The 20549-nt window shown below is 36.4% G+C and overlaps 1 protein-coding gene across 2 annotated transcripts in view; it reads left to right on the forward strand.

Moving 5' to 3' along the window:
• The window catches only part of LOC116166624 (DNA-dependent protein kinase catalytic subunit-like), a 42375-nt gene that overhangs the window by 10656 nt on the left and 11170 nt on the right, over positions 1–20549 (forward strand). For both annotated transcript variants that reach the window (XM_031481623.1, XM_031481624.1), the window contains exons 6-8: positions 93–2062; positions 8388–9714; positions 15050–16690. In XM_031481623.1, coding sequence (XP_031337483.1) covers positions 93–2062; positions 8388–9714; positions 15050–16690 — 4938 coding nt within the window. The remainder of the gene's footprint in view (positions 1–92; positions 2063–8387; positions 9715–15049; positions 16691–20549) is intronic.

Below are 20549 nucleotides of genomic sequence, written 5' to 3' on the forward strand. Positions count from 1 at the left end.
TATATGTTAATAGAATTTAATTAAATTTGGGGAAGCTTTCAATTTATATATGTTCAATTGTTTTGATTATAACATCAATTATGTCATTTTAGGAATCCATTACCAATCCGTCCGATTCCGCCTTACGAGACTTATCTGGGAAGTGTATTCAAGAATTTATTAAATGGACAATCAAGCAAGCGAAAACGAGGGATTTGGAACGAAATCCGATCAATATCAAAATTTGGATCCGAAATATCCAATCTTTAAGTGCTCATCCCGATCCATTTAAAAGATTGGGCGCGGCGCTGATATTTAACCATATCTACACGGATTTAAGAGAAGAAAAGGAGATGTTTAACATGTTTTGGTTGGAAATACTGGAAGCTTTTGTTACCAACTTATCGCTAACGCAAATACGTAATGCGGATGATAACAATTGTGTCGAACAAGTATTGATCGCGTTAAATCATGTACAAAGAGGATTTGTTGAAAAAAGCGCGCTGTTCAACGCGAATTCCAACACGAGAAGGAAACCTCCGGTTATGGATGGCATTCTATTGAAGGACGTCGCCATGTGGCTTTTAAAAGAAACCGGCAATATCAACATCAACTGTCGAAAGAAATGTATGGATATGTTTTGTAAAATTGCCCCATTATCAACCGGCTGCCATAACAGCTTGAACAGGTTCAAAGAATTGTACATTACTGGTACCGAGTGGATTAATTCGACGTACGAGACCGAACTAATGAAGTACCCAACGATAAACCACTTAGGCAGTTCAAATACGACTGATGGAATATTTAAATGGTGTCACGGTCTTTTGTGTTGTCTCGACGGTTACATTTTCCTTTTGGCCAACAATCTCATGCCAAAAGACGCCGCTCCGCTATTTACATCGGTGGACTTTTTTCTCGATCATGTCTTGGAAAAAAATATTGGAGAAGTTGTGAGGTTGAACTGTTCCAATAGCATCTACACGGCTGAAGAAAGGAAATATTTTAACCACTGCAAATCCTTAATTGTGACAAAGTTGATGGACTTGATTGTGACCATTTTTAAAAGTCGTGCGGAACCTTTTGCCATTGGAGTGAATTTCTTGCCCGAACACAGTTTGTGGAATTTAGTTTGTCTTCGGATTTTCGATCCGGTTGTACTCGGATTTGATCAGATGGAAAATTCTGAAGACGTTTCGATTTTTTTGAATAACCTCAGCGACCACGCCCCTGAGAATGTTATTTCGTGTTTACAAACGGGCTTTCAGAGTCATGTCAATAAATTTAACATCACGAACAAGCTTGGGTCCGGCATTGTACCCTTTAAAGAAAGGCAGTTAATTAAGGGACTTATGACCATTAAAGGTACTCGGATGAAGGACAAATTGAATGTGGACTCTTACAGTTCGGGTATACTTCAAAACATTCACGACGAATTAATCGTGCATAGAGATGGCAAAATTTATGCCAAAGATCTGCACAAAAGCGCCACCGAGTACTGTCATCTGAAGTTGCAGTTCGCTTTGGACAATAAAGATGAGTTTGTCAAGATGTGCCAGCTGTTATGTGTTGAGACTATGATTATTACCGATCAACAGAAGGAGATTAAGTACGGGTATTACTTTTTTGAAAAATTTAAAGACTCGTTACTTAAATATCTTGTGAACAATTACGCTGTATTTCTCAGCGAAATGTCTCAAACGAACATAAACGAGTCTTTATTTACATACGTCTTCGAGATTCTGCGCTATATACGGCATAATCGTAAACAATTTTCACGAGACGTATTACAAGACGTGGTCGAGTCTTCCTTGCAGTTATGGAACGGATTAGTTACATATTTTAATGGAAGCTGTAAGCAAATATTGTTGGGTATCGAATTTTTGGCCAAATTGGGCGATATCAGTCAGGTGCCGTTAAGTGACTTGATAAAAAATGCGTCCAGTATTAGTTTATGGGTGATCGGGTTGTTCAGCTACACAAATGACGGGTGGACTGAAGAAGATTCTTTAAATTTTGTTTCGGAAGTTATCAATATTTTACCTATAGTCATTGGGCATCATGATTTACATTTTACGGAACTGGGGTAAGTATCACTGTTTGTCATTTGTGAAGTGCCATTACTGTCAAAATGTGTCTTCAATTGTTTTGTAGTTTTTACAATACTTAAATTATTAACAAAACTAGACAAAATTGTTTAGCTAGGTAGTCTTTTTTTTTGTTTGTCAGTAGAGCGTCTGCGTGCTCGATCAAATAGCCTTAGTTTATTATAAAGATAAATTCACCATGGAAACTCTTGAGTGAAATTGTTCTGGAAAAGAAATGGGATTGGTTAACAGCCTTAAAGCCGTTCGGGATTGGTTGAAAACACAGCTTTAACCAATGAAAATTAATTAATGGTTGCCTTGATTAACACTCCGCCATTATGGACGGATTTAATTATCTAAAGATTGAGTTGGAATTAGTTTAGATCCTTGGACACAAGATCACACAACTTATTCTGTAGTGGTTTTAACAAAATATGTGGGACACGCCTAATTGCATTTATTTTAGGCTTAGCATTTTCTTTCAAAGTTATGTGATGTTGTGTAGGAAACTTTCCTAACCCTTCAAAAACATGCTTATACTTACTAATCACATAGATCTAAACAACTTTTGATTTGTTACTGAATCTAGTCTTTTTAGTAACTGTAAGTCTGAACATTCTTGCACTCCCAGAAGAGGAATTTGATCTGCAGCCTTCACCCACTATAAATGTTACTTGTTGGTGACAGTTTTTTGCAACACAATCTAGTTGAACTTCATCTAAAGTTTTCAATTTAAAGTTCGGGTCGCCATATGATATCAACGTAATATTACTCTTCTTAAGAACGGAATTTGGTGCAACTTTCTTCAGAATACTTAAAGGTAATGTGCTTACCTCTGCCCCGGTATCTAATTTAAAATTTAAAAACAACAGGTTAACTTTAACTAGTTAACTAGCACTTCTTTCGTCCACATTGTTTCGGAGTTCTGGAGTTCTGATTTCCTTCCGGACACTGAGCTTACGTAGAACACAAATTCTACTGGTTTCACTACTGGTATCGGATTCTGTATTCTTCTGTTGAGTTTCCTTCAACACATTATGTATATTTCTTACTTGTGGGAGGATCAGGATCTCTTTTTCCACTCGTACTAGAACACACTTTGGCAAAATGATCGCGACCTTGACATTTGGCACATGTTTTTCCTATACTTGAACACCTATTGGGGAATTTGTGCCCAGGGGCGGACTGGGTAACTGCGGGCCAGGTGGAATTGCATAAGGTTACGGGCCATTAAAGTATTACTGTAGTAATGATGGTGGCGGGGGGGGGGGGTTAGCTCTGAGGTGCACCACAAAAACATTTTAAAGTACTCCTTTCTCGAAAATCAATTACAATACAGTTTTTTTTAAATTGCAGCTGATAATTAAAAGTAACAAAATATACAATCCACACGAGGTGCGTCGCCTATCATTGTATTTCAGCACTTTCATGCTACGACAAAAAATTTCAATTAAAAAACAGAATTTTTTAACAACCTAACATCAACCCCAATTAGAGAAATGTGTTAATATATTTATTAATAGTGCAAGAAACTAAATACAGCACATACTTATAAATTTCCAACGGGCCATTATGATCTACAGGCCAGGTGGCAATCGCCACCCGCCCCCCCCCCCCCGGGCCAGTGCGCCCCTGGTTATACACTGCCTTCTTTTGAGCCCCGAAAAAAACATTGTCTCAGATCGACCCGGAAAAAAAATTTTCTTATAGAATGTGGCCTGTAGAATCCATAATTTCAAACAGTTCCAAGATCGGGCTACTAGTTCAAAAGTTACAGCCCTTTGAATTTTTTTTCGAAAGTGGTTTCTAGTCTATAACTTTTGATAATAATAATAATAATAATAATAATATATTTTTCATGTTTTGCACAGTAGCGCTTACATTCGTCAAGTTTTATCTAGTTAAATAACATATGTAATGTACTTATATTTATTTACTTAATACAATAGTCAATTTAAATTTACAATCACTCTGATTCTCTAAAGCCTTCACTTACAAATTCTTGTGTGGAAAAATATGCTTTTAATGTTAGGTATCGTTTAAGAGTTACTTTTAGTTTTTTTGTATCATATGATTGGATACTCTTTGGTAGAAGGTTAAAGAATTTTTTAGCTTGGAAATAATAATAATAATAATTTTTTAGAACCCTATTGATAGGTACGTTGACTTGTAAATAACTATTATAAATAGTTTTTTTATTAATAAACCGACTTGACTTGAGTATTTCCGTATATCTACATTATTATTGATTAACAGTGTAGCCTTTAGTTTAGAATAGGTCGACCAAAGTGTTGGCGGCTTCCATTGTTTTGATTTTTCTTCCAAATAACATAATAACACCCTTTCACTAAAATTTCCAACGTGTTTTTCGGTTCTCCATTTCATAAATAAATCATATTCCTTCAAATATTGGTCCTTGGACTTTTCGGGTAACAGATTGGAGGTGGCGATACCTGCCGCGTTCACAATTTCGTCGGGGGTGCATGAAAAACTCGCATCACTGTCCATTTCCATCGTTCAAGCACACAAATTACACAAAACACAGCGAGATGAACTTAATACGTACTTTGTAATTTTAACAAATGTCAGCGAGTATCATAGCAACGGCGGCCTCCTATGTTTCTTGTCTAAATAGTTTGCGTTAAAAAAAAAAAGTATGAATTGATTTGGATTCTACGCCCAAATTAATAAGAAAAAGTGTTTTCCCGAGAAATTTTGGTGTAGTCGATTTTTGGTAAAAAAGGAAGGTTTTTTTTTTTTTTGAACCCCGAAATAAAAATTGTCTCAGATCGACCCGGAAAAAAAATTTTCTTATAGAATGTGGCCTGTAGAATCCATAATTTCAAACAGTTCCAAGATTGGGGTACTAGTTCAAAAGTTACAGCCCTTTGAATTTTCTTTCGAAATTGGTTTCTAGTCCATAACTTTTTTTTGAGAAGTCTAATCGAAAAAGTTCGAATTGTTTTGGAGTCTACGCACCAAAGTTAATAAGAAAAAGTGCTTTCCCGAGAAATTTTGGTGCAGTCGATTTTTGGTAAAAAAGGAAGGTTATACACTGCCTTTTTTTGAGGCCCGAAAAAAAATTGTCTCAGATCGACCCGGAAAAAAAAATTTTCTTATAGAATGTGGCCTGTAGAATCCATAATTTCAAACAGTTCCAAGATTGGGCTACTAGTTCAAAAGTTACAGCCCTTTGAATTTTTTTTCGAAATTGAAAAGAAAAGGTTATACCTACACAGGGGCGGACTGGGGACTTACGGGCCATTAAGCCATTAAAGTATTACTGGTGCCGGGGGGGGGGGCAATTAGAAAAACGTGTTAATAATTTATTAATAGTGCAAGAAAATACAGCACATACTTATAAATTTACAACGGGCCATTATGATCTACAGGCCAGGTGGCAATCGCCCCCCCCCCCCCCGTGCCAGTCCGCCCCTGTGCCAGTATTCACACATTTTACACGTTTTCTTCTGATTACCTAAAGTAGTAGTGGCTCGTACAGCATCTACTTTAGATTCATTATCTAGGATTTTCACTTGATCTTTGCTCGTTTCTGTCGCTCTGCAGAAATTAATTGCTTTTGTTAACGTCAGGGGGCCGATTTTTGGCCGTACGTTTCCTTAAAACGTATACGTATTCGTAAAGAAACGTATATTTTCAATTTTTGACCATACGTTTATATTGCGTATACGTTCAATTGTGTTCGTTTTTCTGCGAGCGGGTAAATGGCGTTCGCAAACGCTCGCAACTGACGTTTTGTGGGTTATGTATTGGTTAGTGTTGAAGTTTTGACTCTTGAGACTTGAAAGGTATCTACTAACAACAATGGATGAAGCTGTGAATGTGTTTGTAATAGACAATTTAGAGAATGCCGAACGCAATTATCGCCCGAATAGGAACCGTAATCCTTGCAACCCCATAGAAGTCTTAAATGAAGCACAATTTATCAAAATGTATCAGCTACTTCTTTCCATGAGTCTTGCATTTTCTTGCACGTCAGAGTCATAGTTTGTTTCCCTGCTATTATATCGGGGTGGTTTTTAGCAAACTCTACTAGCCACCCTTTTTGGTTTTGCGTGGTATTGCACCCTCGCTTTGGCGTGTCCATCGTGTTTTCAGTATTCATGTAAATCAGTGCCTATAAAATATTATTATTCTCTAATTTGAAATGACTGAGCAATATCTTCACCTCACCACCTAAGCTCAAACCCAAACGTCAAATAGTCCGTTTTAGTTCTAATCGATCAATAAAGGCGACGTTGTCATATGCACTGTACGTTTCGGTTCCAGGCAGTTACGAACAGTAGTCAAAAATTGCATTTGGAAAACGTATACGTTTTTAAGTCTTCACATCTAAGCGTATACGAATAGATGCGACTGGTTTCAAAAATCGACCCCCAGGTCAGCTACTTGCATTAATCTCTCCTTACTAGACGTCTCTCTCAATCCTATAACAATTCTATCACGAATCATTTCATCCTGATCTTTCTATCCGGTAGTTTTGACAGCTTTCCTAAGTTCCGTCAAAAAACTATCGAACGATTGTCCCTCCTTTTGACATATTGTGGTAAATTTTGCCCTTTCAAATATGACATTTCGCTGTGGCGCACACTGGTCATCAAATTTCTTCTGGATTTCCGCTAGGATCTTTTCTTTGCCTGCCTCAAACGTCAAACTATTAAACAAATCCAGTCCGTCATCTCCAATTAACGACAAAAAACATGCGATCTGCACATCCTCATCTTTACTGTCTAGGTTTGTTGCCTTTGAAAACAACGTAAACTTCTGAGAAAGCCTCTTCCAATTCTCAGATATATTTCCATCTAAGACAAGCGGGTCGGGTGGTTTGAAATAGTTTTCCATTTTGGCACTATAAGCGGCACTTTTTTTCAAGGTCAAGCAAAATCTCGGACTAAAATCAAGCTTGAAAATTACTATTCATATACACGCCTTCACTACGCAGGTTCACTGGCTACCTGACACCATGTATTACTTGGTAATTATTGTAATTAAATATAATTTATTTCTGGCAAGTCATTACATTATTATGACAACATCAAGACATAAGTTACTTGATACTTTTTACATAATAATAATCTATACTATTATACAACGGCATTGATTAGAATCTTCCATTTGGATCCTCCAGTATGGAATTTATCGCTGTGTAACTCCTCAACGCTTTTCCGCATCATTTACGTCAGGCTTCTCTAATAGGACGCCCAGTATTTCAATAAATGGTTGTGCTACTGGTTGGTTTAGAAATTTTGTTGGTTTCTGCGCCTATCCTCCTTTTGCTTGTGATCATGAGAGCGACCGTTTTGTTGGGGAATTTCGTTAATTTCTTCTCCGTCATTCATGTATATATTTATTACGTTTACCCCTTCCATGTTGACCACTTCTAAAACCCCATTATAGATAATGTTCCACAACAGTGGACCTAAGATTGACACCTGCGGCACTCCCGCACTTACAACTATGGTGATGTCGCTCCCATCCAGTTACTAGCTAATTATGGATCACCTGAACTAAGTACTCGGTTGTTTTGAGTTCTCCAAGTGACCAAATTATCGCCTCTCTGCACGCAGAGTCAACTCCAAAGGCGTTGGAGTGCTTTGGTGACCAGGTTTGGTCATGGCGACAATCGTAGGACTTCGGAAAATCGAAAAGGGACTTCTCATAAAACGGAACGAAACTTTTAGTTTCAAAGAGATTGTGGCAATCGCGCTCGCTTGCCCCAATACATTTCGTGTTATCGCTAGACACATCCCTGCTCACGTTCGCTATTAAGCGGTACATGTGTAAATTTTCGTATCTTGAACAAAATACAAATTCCAAAGAAGTACCGTTTAATTCTAAAGCCACCACCCGTTACACCACGCTCCACGTGACTCTTTGTCATTTTTCCATTCACGTTACAACTGCCGTATGAAAAACGACTTTCCCATGAACTATTTAGAAAAAAACGTACTTTTGAGTGGGACTTCTGAGTCCTCGTCTGAGTCACTCGCACTCAGAATTTTTTGAGAAAATACCTATCGGACAAGTTTTCTATTTTCCACGAAATTTGTCCCATAGGTATCTTACGATTAGGGCATTGTGCGCGGGTGCACCATCTTGTTGAAACCAACAGTTTCCAACTTTTGTTTTTTTTGGGTTATCGTTGAATTCGTAATCAAAAATGCTACTCAACACTATAGTGTGTACTTTTTTTTACGGGAGATTTTTCTGACATATCTTAGGAATTTTTTGACAGTTTGATGGTGAATGGCATTTAAAATATCTAACAAAATGTCCTTATCCTTAACATTTATTAATTTTCAGTAACGCTCTGGAAAATATCAACGATGTTTATTACAACGAAGAGGGAGGTACGAAAAATAAGCTATTACTGTTTACAACGTTTAAAAAACTCGTGGATTCCATGAGATCTTCAAAGTCAAAACTTCTACTAAAGTACGTTGCCACCATTTACGCTACTACACCCTACATAAACCAAGAAATCAAAGTTGATACCGGATTGAAATTATTTTTCCGACATAATTCGAGTGACGAGCAACTGTATTCCATCAACTCAGTATACGCAATGTCTTCAGACTCATCGACATTCACATATTTCCAGCGCTACTTGTTGGCTAAGGATATACTTTCAGTCTTGTTGCAGACTTGCCATTATGATGTTTTCGAATCATTTTTTGTTACCAATATTGGCTTCTTCATCACTAGTTTCGACACCGACAATGTGGCTATGAAAACAATACTGTGCATTCTGATGGAAGTTTTGTTTTTGAGAATCGCCATAGATAATTTCCAAAATAATTCGTGTAACATCTCCAAAGCTGCGTTTCCCGAAGTTCCCCCTTCCGAAAAGAAAATGTTGAAAACAATCACAGGTCTGATTATACAAATTGGAAAGGAAACAAACGTAGACGATGCAAGCAAACACTTCTTCCGTTTGTATCAGTGCCACGCTTACAACGCCTTAATTTCTATAATTAGTAACACCCAGACAGATTTGACCTTTTACAATTTACTTTTTAACCGAGAAACTCTTTGGTCGAAGATTGTTGACACTGACCGGCTGTACAATTTCGCAATCGACTTCGACACGATTCCTTCGTTAAGGAAGAGTGTGGTTAACATACGGCGCTCAATGGCGGATGAAAAACGGAAAACCAACCCCGACTTCTCTTCGGTGAAGTACATGCCTTCGCAGCACCTATTCAACAGTACTTTAAGCGAGGATATAACTAAATTTGACTTCACGCATTCCGTGCTGAGAAGTCAGTCCGATGAGCAATCGACCAAGGCCGAAAGTGGTGCTTTTTGCGAACGGGAGGTTGTTTTGGAAGGTGTGGAGATCAATTTGCACGAGTGCATGGCGTCCGTTTGCGGATTATTCCAGCATATGGCCGATATTGGTCTTTTACCCTTGGATACCGAAGACGTCGCCATGCCTCCATGGCTTAAGGCAGTGAGGAATGTGTTGATGTCCGACGTGCATAAGAATGTAAAGATCTTTTTAATAAAAGTAATTCACAACTCCCAAGATACTTTCAAGTACTTCGCCAAGTATTTGTACGGTCCGATAATTCAAGCAATTACTGATTGTGTTTTTGGAAACTCCATTAACTTTTTCATTAACGATATGGTGAGTCTGTCTTACCAGTAGTTAAACAAGGCGAGTTCTGGCACAATGTAAATCTCCATAAGCGCATTGTGTTTCTTATGGAGGATTTCGATGACAAAAACTCACTTTTTGATCGGGTCTTGATTGCGGTGTTTTTGGTGGGGTTGTAAATGTATGGGGGGTGGTTGTTGAAAAGGGTACCTTTTTATTTTTACCAAAGTTATTTAAAAAGATATTTCAAAATAAATGGCACATTATTATGGCCACTTTTTTTCCATCTACAAGATGTTAGTTTTAAATTTTAAGTCCGACATTTCGTCTCCGATTAACCATCATCAACTTTGTTTTTTCTTATGGTAGCCATTTTTACTTTTTATGTTATTTGATAGAGCATTTTTTCTGGTATTTTCAGGTATATTAGTGGAAAATTTGGTTTTGGCTACCCATCAGACACATCATTTGTTTATGGGGGTGCCATTTAAAATTTTTTTAAATATGACGCTTAGCGAAGGTCAATCAAAAATTTTATTTTTTTGATAAAGTACCTAAAAAATTATGTGACTGGAAGAGGTTCAACGAAAAAAGGTTATAAGAGCGAAATCGTTAAGTTAGGGGTATAACCTGTTACATAAAAAAGTAAGTACTCTCCAAATCAGAAATAAAATATGGGGGTGTTCCATTTAAAAAAATGCAAGTTTGATACGCCACTGGAATATAGCACGCCCCCGGTGATCAAAAATATTTTAGAAATGTGGCGACGGTAAATGTGTACAATTTTGCTCTCAGACTTTTTTCGGTATCTTTTATGGTAAAGGAATGATGATCCGAGGGGTCCCCTGTATAATGCCTTAACTGGTATAAGTGTACATTTAACAGGGCCCACAAAATCGTGCATTAATTATCCGCGCAGAGCAAAATTCACCACGCGAGAAACTTTTTTGTTGTTGGTAAAATTGTATCACATATATCGAATGAATACAATGTTTTTCAGAAGGAATTTTTAAAGAAATGGTCTTTTGTTTTTTTTTCAGCAGTTTTAGTAAATAATGCGACTTTAGGAATACGCGAACGCGCAATGGACATTATTATTTTTCAAATAATTATTACTAGTCGACTTTCAAATAGCGTTTATAATACTTATAGAACCATTAAACTTATAAAATTAAAAATATTATATACAGGGTTAGTTAGAAGTATGGAATATATCTTATTTCTTCGTTAATATTAATTTTACATGCAGACTATAATCTATAAACAATAAAATAAATTTTTATCACGTGAGTTTCGAGTAAATCACATCAAATTTCTTATGGACGCCATATTGCATTTTTATGTCACTCGATAGAGAAAAAAATTACAAAACAGCGATACTAAACACTTAGTATTTCATTAGGGATTCAATCTTACATTTTTACTTCGAAGTTTACAATGTATTTCTTATGGCAATAATTCCATGGCCGTGTCGATATGGTGACTATGCAAGACAATAAATGAATGAATTTGATTTTGATCACAGTCAGCCATGGAATTATTGCCATAGGAAATACATGGTAAACTTCGAGGCAAGTGTTTAGTATCGCTGATTTTGTAATTTTTTGTCTATCAAATGACATAAAAATCTAATATGGCGTCCATAGAAATAAGAAAGTTAACGCGATTCACTCGACACTCACAATTGATAAAAATTATAGTTTAGCACCATAAGAAAGCTGAAAATAAATTACTAAGGGTTTGTTAAAACTATTTTTTGATATCTTTGAAAGTAAATGAACGCCAGCTCATTTTTGAAAATGACATGTGCTAATTTAAGCGACCTTGTATCTCTTACGGTTTACGAGATCCCCATACTAAAACTCACCCTATTTAAAAAATGGATTGCGCATGCGTAAATTCAACTTTTTTATTTATGGACCAATTTTTCTGAAATTTTAACAGATGATGCTTCTTGTAAAAGAACATTAAAAAACTATGTTCAAAAATGGACTGCGCGTACGCAGGGTCAGCGAATTTCTACAAAAATAAAAAAATTGGTACTGCGGTCACTTTGTGCGCCCGTCCGTATTTACGGCTGTGTCACTTTCAGTTTTTTTATATTAAGAGCTATTGTTCTACTTTTTCTGTCATTTGGTTCGTGGTTCGTTATAGCGTCGAGGCTTGCGCTAAGGAAGGAATTTTTTCTGTCTCTTACAAAGACAGTTATAGCAAAACATCTTTTTTCCGCTTCTCATAATTTTACACTTTCGCCGTTTATTGTGCTATCGATATTATATTCGATTATTATCGATAACACTGCAACCAGAGCCGGATCTACATATTTTGCGCCTATGGGCCCCTAGAAATCGACGCCTCTCCCCTCCCCTTCCACTCCAACCAATTAAAAGCGTTTATACCATAACTAAAATTTATTTCAAGAAATATGCAATGTTTTTTACTCTTTACAAAAAAGTGTTAATACGATTTTCTTTCTCCTATTTGCTCAGATTGATTTAATTAGTAGTAAAAACGTGTTTTATGTCAATTATGGGTCCGTTAACTTGCCCCCCCCCCCCACTGGGAGATTTGATAGTCGTATTATTTTGAAATCAATGCCCTCGTTATGCGCTCATATGCGCCACCGATAATAACTTGCGCCATTATCGTTTTTTAGAAATCCGAAAAAACATTTGGGGGGAGGGGCCAAGTGAACGTAGCCCCCCCGTACGTATTTTGTCCCTTGTAACTAGGTCACCTGATACATTTGGTTATGCGCTGAATTGCGCCACTTGCATTAAAGCTAGCGCCATTACGGTTAAGCCGTGACAAATTTTCAAAAAGTGGGGGGGCCAACTTAACGTTTTTAAAAGTTACTTTTTTTTAACATCTTTTCATACGAAATTGTACTCTCAGGTATGCGCTGAAATGCGCCGTAAAAAGATATCTTTGCGCCATTATTGTTTTTTGGTTATCCTTAAATGTCGCATTTAATCTCATGCAGTCTTATCTTGCGAACAGACGACAGATTGTCAAAATAGGTAACAGTTTGAGTAACACAGAGGTAGTGCAATATGGGGTTCCTCAAGGCACTGTGCTGGGACCAATTCTTTTTAATATCTATATTAATAACATACTTGACATTCACACTAGTGGTAAAGTATTTAGTTTTGCTGATGATACAGTTGTGTTGTACAATCACTCTTCTTGGACCTATCTTGAAAACTGCGTAAAACATGATTTTAATAAAATTATTGATAGTTTTCATCATAAATTATTAACCATAAATTATGACAAAACTGTGATAATCCCATTTTCCTGCAATGCTAAATCGTTACCAACATTTGACAGCATTCAAATTAATAATCATGGCAGTATGATAAACATTCGGGTTGCGACTAGCACCACGTATTTGGGAATAGCAGTAGACTCGAACTTAAAGTGGAATACCCATGTTAATCACGTGTTGAACAATTTACGGCCGTTACTATATAAATTTAAATACTTATCCAATTTTTTAGGTGAACTGGAAATGAAAACCATTTATTATGGATTAGTTCAGTCGCGAATCTCGTACGGAATTGTCGTATGGGGTAGCGCTTACCGAACGTTACTCTACAAGTTAGAAGTCTTACAAAAAAGGTTTCTTAAAATAATCTATAAAAAGAGTCGCTTGTATTCTTCTAGTTTGTTATACGAAGAGGCGGGTGTATACGACATCAAACAACTTTTTTTCTATAAAATAGTAATGAAACAATTCCGTGAAAAACACTTAGCAAACTTTATCTGCCATCCGCATTTCACTAGATTAAGTCACCGGAGTAATATAGTAACATGTGCAGCCAGAAAAAGGATTGGTCAAAAATCTATTTCTTATTTATCATCTAGATTTTTTAACATTTTGCCTGAGGATATAAAAAGAAAAACTTCCCTCAATAGTTTCAAAAATAGTGTCAAAAAATTTATTTTAAATAGGAAAGAATTTTATAAGCGTTGTTATTGATATGATATAGGGTAAAGGGTGAGCATCAGTCAGTCTTTATTTTTACATTTGGTCCATGTTTATTTTTTATTTTATTTTTTTTTTGTTTTTTTTTGTTTTGTTTCAATTCGGTGTATACCATGCTTGAACCCCCACGCACAAGCTCTGCTTTTGTGGGTACCATTATTTTATTTTTCTTTTGCAAAGTTATTGTAACCATATACACTTATATATACAAAAAAAAAATAAAATAAATTATTATAATTATTATTATATTGGGGGAGGGGGGGGCAAGTGAACGCGGAATCCCCCATAACGCATTTTGCTACCGGTATTTGTGCCACTTGATACATCTGGTTATGAGCTCAATTGCGCCACTTGAATTAAAGCTAGCGCCACTACGGTTAAGCCATAAAAAATTTTTAAAAAGTGGGGGGGGCTAACTTAACGTTTTCAAAATTTACCTTTCATCATGCGCTAAAATGTGCCGTAAACAAAAATCTTGGCGCCATTATAGTGTTTCAGAATCACTATACAGGGTGTTTTTTTGGGAGCTTTAGTTAAACGATTCTGGGAAAGTAAAATAGGTAGGTTTTTAAAAATTTGTATTTATCAGTTACTCCGAAGGCCGAATCGATGTAAAATATTTTCAAAATGGACGCACTTCCGGAAATAACGGGGCCAAGTTAACGGACCCGTCAATTATGTGATTTATAAAGTGTTATTGAAACAAAGTATATCTATAGTTTGAATTACAAACAAATAAGAACCACTTGAATTTTTAGAGAACTATACTTCCTTTTTTAAATAATATAGGACATCAATTTCAAATAACGTATTTCAAGTTTATATTACAGTTTAAACAATGAAAGCATCTTAAAACCACTGAATCGTGTTTCAGAGAATCTAACGGTTACGTGGCGTTATTAATCCCCCCAGGTACGATCGTGAAGTTGAAAAAAATGGCTAGAGGGCACCTTAATTAAGCGTTTTCAACAACAAAATTTGCGGAAGAAGCCCTAAATATTCCACAATCTTACTACCCTTAACACACAACTACCCTCCACATATCTACTACCTAACAACCCCACAAAAAACACTGCAAATGACGTCACCTATAAGAAATACATTATTGAGGTTTACACCCTCTATTTTTCCATCCAACCCCTTTTATCAATAATCCCCCCCCCCCATACATCCACAAACCTCTAAACACATTTGCAACCACATACACAATCGACAACCCCACAAAAAACACCGCAATCACGACCTGACCAAAAAGTGAGTTTTTGTCATCGAAAACCAACATAGAAATACACTGCGCTTATGGAGATTTACATTGTGCCAGAACTCTCCTATTTAACTACTCTTCCCTCTTGTTTTTGTAAAATAGTGTTGTTGTAGGTCGTTATGTTAACCTCATGGGCAAGTATTACACTTCCAACCGAAGATGTTGAGCGTACATCCGAATTGTTGAGTTTCTTAATGCGCAATTGCGACACTGATGTTCGTAGTGTTTTTAAGTACAACTTGGAACTGATCAAATTAATAATTGAGACATGGAAGACTTGTATAAGTATACCGCATGATGTGATATACGAAAAGCTACAGTTACCAGAAAATTCGCAAAAATTGGATATAGGCGTTCATTTGGCAGCAACCGTTTTAGCCAATAATATTGCGCCCTGGCGTACAGGAGCATTTAAGGATTTTTTAATGGCGCTCTGCAAAGTCTTGAGGAACGACCACCGCGCAGTGTATCAACCTTGTTCCGAAGTGTTAGGAATGTCGCTTAACTTTGTTAGCCAAGATCACAACCTCAGTGCATCATTCGAAAGGTTCAAGGAATACCTGCACAAGTGTATTGCGAAATTGTCGTCTAATGACGACAAGTTTGCTTATTGCATTCAAGGAATTGCGCTACACTACGCCCCCATTGCTGATAAGTATTTGTGCAAACTAACGTCAAAGCTAAATCATGTTCATGGCAATTTTAAAAACATCTACCTAAACATATTTCTTTCGCGCATTGATGTAATGCACAACATCAATGAGTTATCCTCGTTAGATTTTCAGTCATTATTGCTCGATGAAAATTTAGAAACTCAACTGCTGACCTTACAAATCATCGAGAAATCGGTCAACTACCTACGAGCGAACTTACTGTTGGACATTCTGAGGCACGTTTCTAAATTTGTCACCCACACATTTACATTGTGTCGAACAATTATGTTTGATATTTTCATTACCACATACAGCACTCACAAATTAGAGTTAAATTCCTTTTCGCAAGACCTCACCGAGCTGTCGAAGGATGTTTTACTGCAAGGTCTGGTTGACAAAGAGTTGGTGGTTCAAGAAAAGCTTCTACAGTTCTGGTCAGATAGAGGACATTTTCCAGTGGAAATTGACAAAATGTTCCTTCATTTGCTAAATACCATGTATAAGCCAAGCGTTGAGGAGCACTATGTGTGTTATAGCTCTTATTTATTGCTAACTTCGATAATAACTTCGGAGGAGTACTCCGAAAAATTGTTCGAACACCCCTTGTACGACTGTGACTTCCACGAATACGTTTTGAACAGCAACTGGAGGCGCCAGCACGCGTCCATGGCGCCATTATTTGCCTCATCGCTCCATTCCCAAGATGTTACGATGCACACAATGGACTATAATGTTTTGCGCTCCACTGTTTCAACGCTGGAGTTTCAACCTACTCTGGCGCCTGCGCGCGCATCAAGTAGTTTACTTTTCACTTTGACCGACGAGGCAACCGATGCGCCGGTTTTCAAAGATCCTAACGTCGTACTTCCTAAAAGGGATCACGTGAGGAGTAGGAGATTTTTGAAGGACAAGTCTAAGGTCAGTCGACATTTCGCTTATTTGGAAGTGAAAAAGTCCGTTACGCAAGAAGAACTGAGACAGGAGAGAATAAAACGGAGCGAGAAAAATGTGCAGCTGTGCCGGAAGTATCGAATTGGAGAGTATCCCGATATTGAAATTCCATTGTCGTCCGTCATTAATCCTTTGCAGATATTAGTTTTCGTAAGTATCTCTTTATTTTCTTTTTATGAGTAGTACCAATAGTAGATCAACAGGTTCGCGCAATTTATTAAGCGCCAGAGCAAAGCGATGCAAGTTTTATAGGGGCGTCAATAGTGTCTGTCCGTGAACAAGACTACTTTGAACTCTGGTTGTAACGACCTTTTGAGCTCAGAAGGGTACTTTTCTGCGTTATCCGTAATGAATATGATGATATCTACTACAAAGCCCCCTTTACAGGTAAACAATAAGTCAAGTGAAAAGTAATGGCGTAGGTATAGGGAAAAATGACTAAGGCACAACCTTCTCTGAAGGGAACAAGTGCAGGGAATGCGCAAGACCAAACTTTAAGAAGGGATAGAACGAAGGTATATAGCGTAAACTCTAACTGTTGTATCTTGTTGCGAATAATTACAAGAAATACTTAGAACACATTTTATAATAAATGTTACATTTGAAAATCTCTCATGATAGATGCCTACTCTGACATAAATACAACATCTTCCTTTTTTTTCTAAAACAAACAAATCAAAACAAACTTAAAACAAAACATTATTATGAGATTACATAAAATAATCTTTAAACTTATTCGGTAATTTAACAATCCGACCACTGTGTGTAACCGTTTGTTTAATATTAGAATCAGGAATTAGGTCATTTGTAGAATCAATTTCAATGGTGGTTTGATTGTTAATAGTTTCTAAGTTATTATCAGTGGTGTTATCAGAAGAACAATCCATATTTTGAGTTTGATCATGAGCATGTGAGCAGTTTGATGAGTTGTTAATTTCAAATTTTGTATTAGTTGGTTTTAGTTGGCTAAAGTTTCTTCTAACAACATTGTTCTTATTATTAATTACATTAAAATATCTAGGAGTGGAATGATTACCAACTACTTGTCCTTTTTCCCAAAACTGATCTTTTATAAGAACATTATCACCTGCTTTCAAGTTTTTGTTAAAATTTTTGGCTCTTTTATCGTGATTTCGTTTAAAATATTCCTGTTTGGCTAAAAGTTTTTTATGTGCATCTTTAGGAATTGCGGGTTTTAGTAATTGTGTGTGAATAGGAAGCTTGGTTCTGGTTAGTCTATTCATGAGCATTTGACTTGGCGATATACCAATACCCGAAACGGGAGTATTTCTAAACTCCAATAATGCGAGGTCAATATTGTCGTGAGAACATTTCTTGAACACACAAGTTTGAACTGCACATTCTGCTTGACCATTACTGCGTGGATATTTAGGAGAACTTGTGCAAAACTGGAAATTCCACTCTTTGGAAAAGTTCTTGCATTCAAAGGAAGAAAAAGGCATATTGTCACAAATTACTGTGTTGGGAATACCAAACGTCGCGAACAATATTTTGAGGTGTTTAATAATTTCTGATGAGGTTTTGTTTTTTAATAGAATGATCTCGAGCCATTTCGAGAAATAATCTTGTACAATAAGATAGCTATTACCTGCATAATCCATTATATCACAAGCTATTTTATAAAATGGTATATTTGGTATCTCATGTGGAATCAATAAATCCCTTTGTTTAGCATTTTGGTAACGTTCACAAACATAACAATTAGATATCATATTCTGTATGTTGCTTGACATGCCTGGCCAAAATACAATTTGTCTAGCACGTTGTTTGGTCTTAACAGTACCAAAATGAGGTTCATGAAGAAGCCGTAAAATATAGAATCTAAGTTTATCCGGGACTATTAATCGGTGGTTTATAAATAACAAGCCATCTTCGACAGATAATTCTGCTTGAAACTTATAATAGTATTTAATTGAACCGTCCATTAGTTCATTACTTTTAGGCCAGCCATTTATAATATAGAACATTACCTTTGACAAAACTGGATCATTGGCAGTAGCCTGTATAAATTCCAACTTTTTAGCATCTGAAATATTTAAATTTTTGCTTAAAGTATGAACAGTTTCAGAAATCCATTGATCATCACCTTCGCTCTCTGGAAAATTTAGGTAAAATCGTGAAAGCAAGTCGGCAATAAACATATATTTTCCTGGTAAGAAATTTAACACTGTAATTTTATTCTCATTCTTTGCAAACGCGATGAGGCAATATCTCCAATTTTTTATTCATCAGAGTTACCAAAGGTTTGTGATCAGTATTTACCTTTATTTCGCGACCATAATTGAAGATATGAAACTTGTTTACTGCAAAAACAATAGCGAGAAGCTCCTTCTCTATTTGGGAATAATTTTTCTCACTAGAACTCAAATTACGAGAAGCAAATGAAATTGGTTTGTCATCCTGAAGAAGACAGCACCCCAGGCCATCTTTGGATGCATCGGCTTGTATGGTGATTTTTTTAAATGCATCAAAGTTAGCTAACACTGGAGCATTAGAAATTATGTTTTTTATTTTATCTAGCACAACCGAGTGTGCAGTTAACCATTTAAATTCAACTTTTTGTTTTAATAATTCACACAATGGAGAAGTTATATCGGCTAAGTTCGGTATAAACTGTCGCAAATAATTTATCATTCCTAAAATACTTTGCAGTTCTTTTACATTTGTGGGATCTTTTAATCCTTTAATTGCTGCTATTGTATTTGGATCAACTGACATTCCATCCTCCGAAAAGATATGACCAAAATAATTAACTGAGGGTTGCTTAAATTGAACCTTGCTAGGATTAAATTTAACTCCATTTGCAGTAGCTCTATGATCACGGAATTTAAAATTCGATCAAGTTTCCAAAGATTCTTTCATTAATGGCTTGAAAATATTCTGGCGCCATATTAAGCCCAAAAGGCAAACGATTAAATTTGTAACAACCAAAATGCGTAGCAAATGTACAAAGATCACTAGACTTTTCAGTAAGTTCTACATGCCAAAAACCTTCCTTTAAATCGAGCACTGTAAAAACTTTTTTCCTTTAAGGTTTCCAATTATATCTTGAAGAGTTGGAATAAGGACATATGCAGGTCTTTTAATTTCTAAATTTAAATCACGAGGATCCAAACAAAGTCTTAAGGAGCCATCCTTCTTTTCAACAATCACGATATTATTAACCCAACCAGACGGTTTATCAACTTTTGAAATAATTTTTCTATTTTCTAGGATATCAAGGTTTCCTTTAATTTGTCGCGAATAGCAAATGGTACCCTTCTAGGAGGGTTAATGACCGGTATGGCTTCATTGTTTGGATTTCACATTTATTCCTAAACTTACCCAGACCTTGAAATAATTCTAGATTATTCTTAATAAATTCATCCTTAGTCATAAACTTACCCAAGGCATCTACTTTGCGTGCAATAAGATTTAACTTAATACAAGACTCAAGTCCTAATAACGGAGAAACAATTTTGTCTACAATTATGAAGTTATCAGTAAATTCAACGGTTACACTGAACTTTTAGTGGAACAATGCCTAGAGGTTTTAAGACAGTACCACCAAATGCCTCCAAAATTATGTATTTTGTAACTGAGACTCTGGAACACCTACTTCACTTAACATTTTACGCGACAGGACATTCACATCTGCACCAGTGTCTAGTTTAAATTTAATAGGCACATGATCACCAACGTTCACATTTTGAAACCATGACTTAATTGACAAAACCTTTTTGTTCTGATTTCTTACCCCAATGCTGTTAATGGTGAACACCAATTCGTCAGGTTGCTCATTCTGTTCTTGTAGCACCTTCACATTTTTTACTTGACAGGAAACTGCAAAATGATTTAACTGTCCACATTTATTGCAGCTTCTCCCAAAGGCAGGACATTCACGAACGCCATGAACAGTCTGACATCTTCTACATTCAAACCTGTCACCACTGGTTTTGGAAACAGACTTATAATTTCGGTTTGCTGACTTTTTCTTAATGACCTCAAC

Source organism: Photinus pyralis, unplaced genomic scaffold (assembly GCF_008802855.1).
Source record: "Photinus pyralis isolate 1611_PpyrPB1 unplaced genomic scaffold, Ppyr1.3 Ppyr1.4_LG3b, whole genome shotgun sequence".
Classification (NCBI taxonomy): Eukaryota; Metazoa; Arthropoda; class Insecta; order Coleoptera; family Lampyridae; genus Photinus; species Photinus pyralis.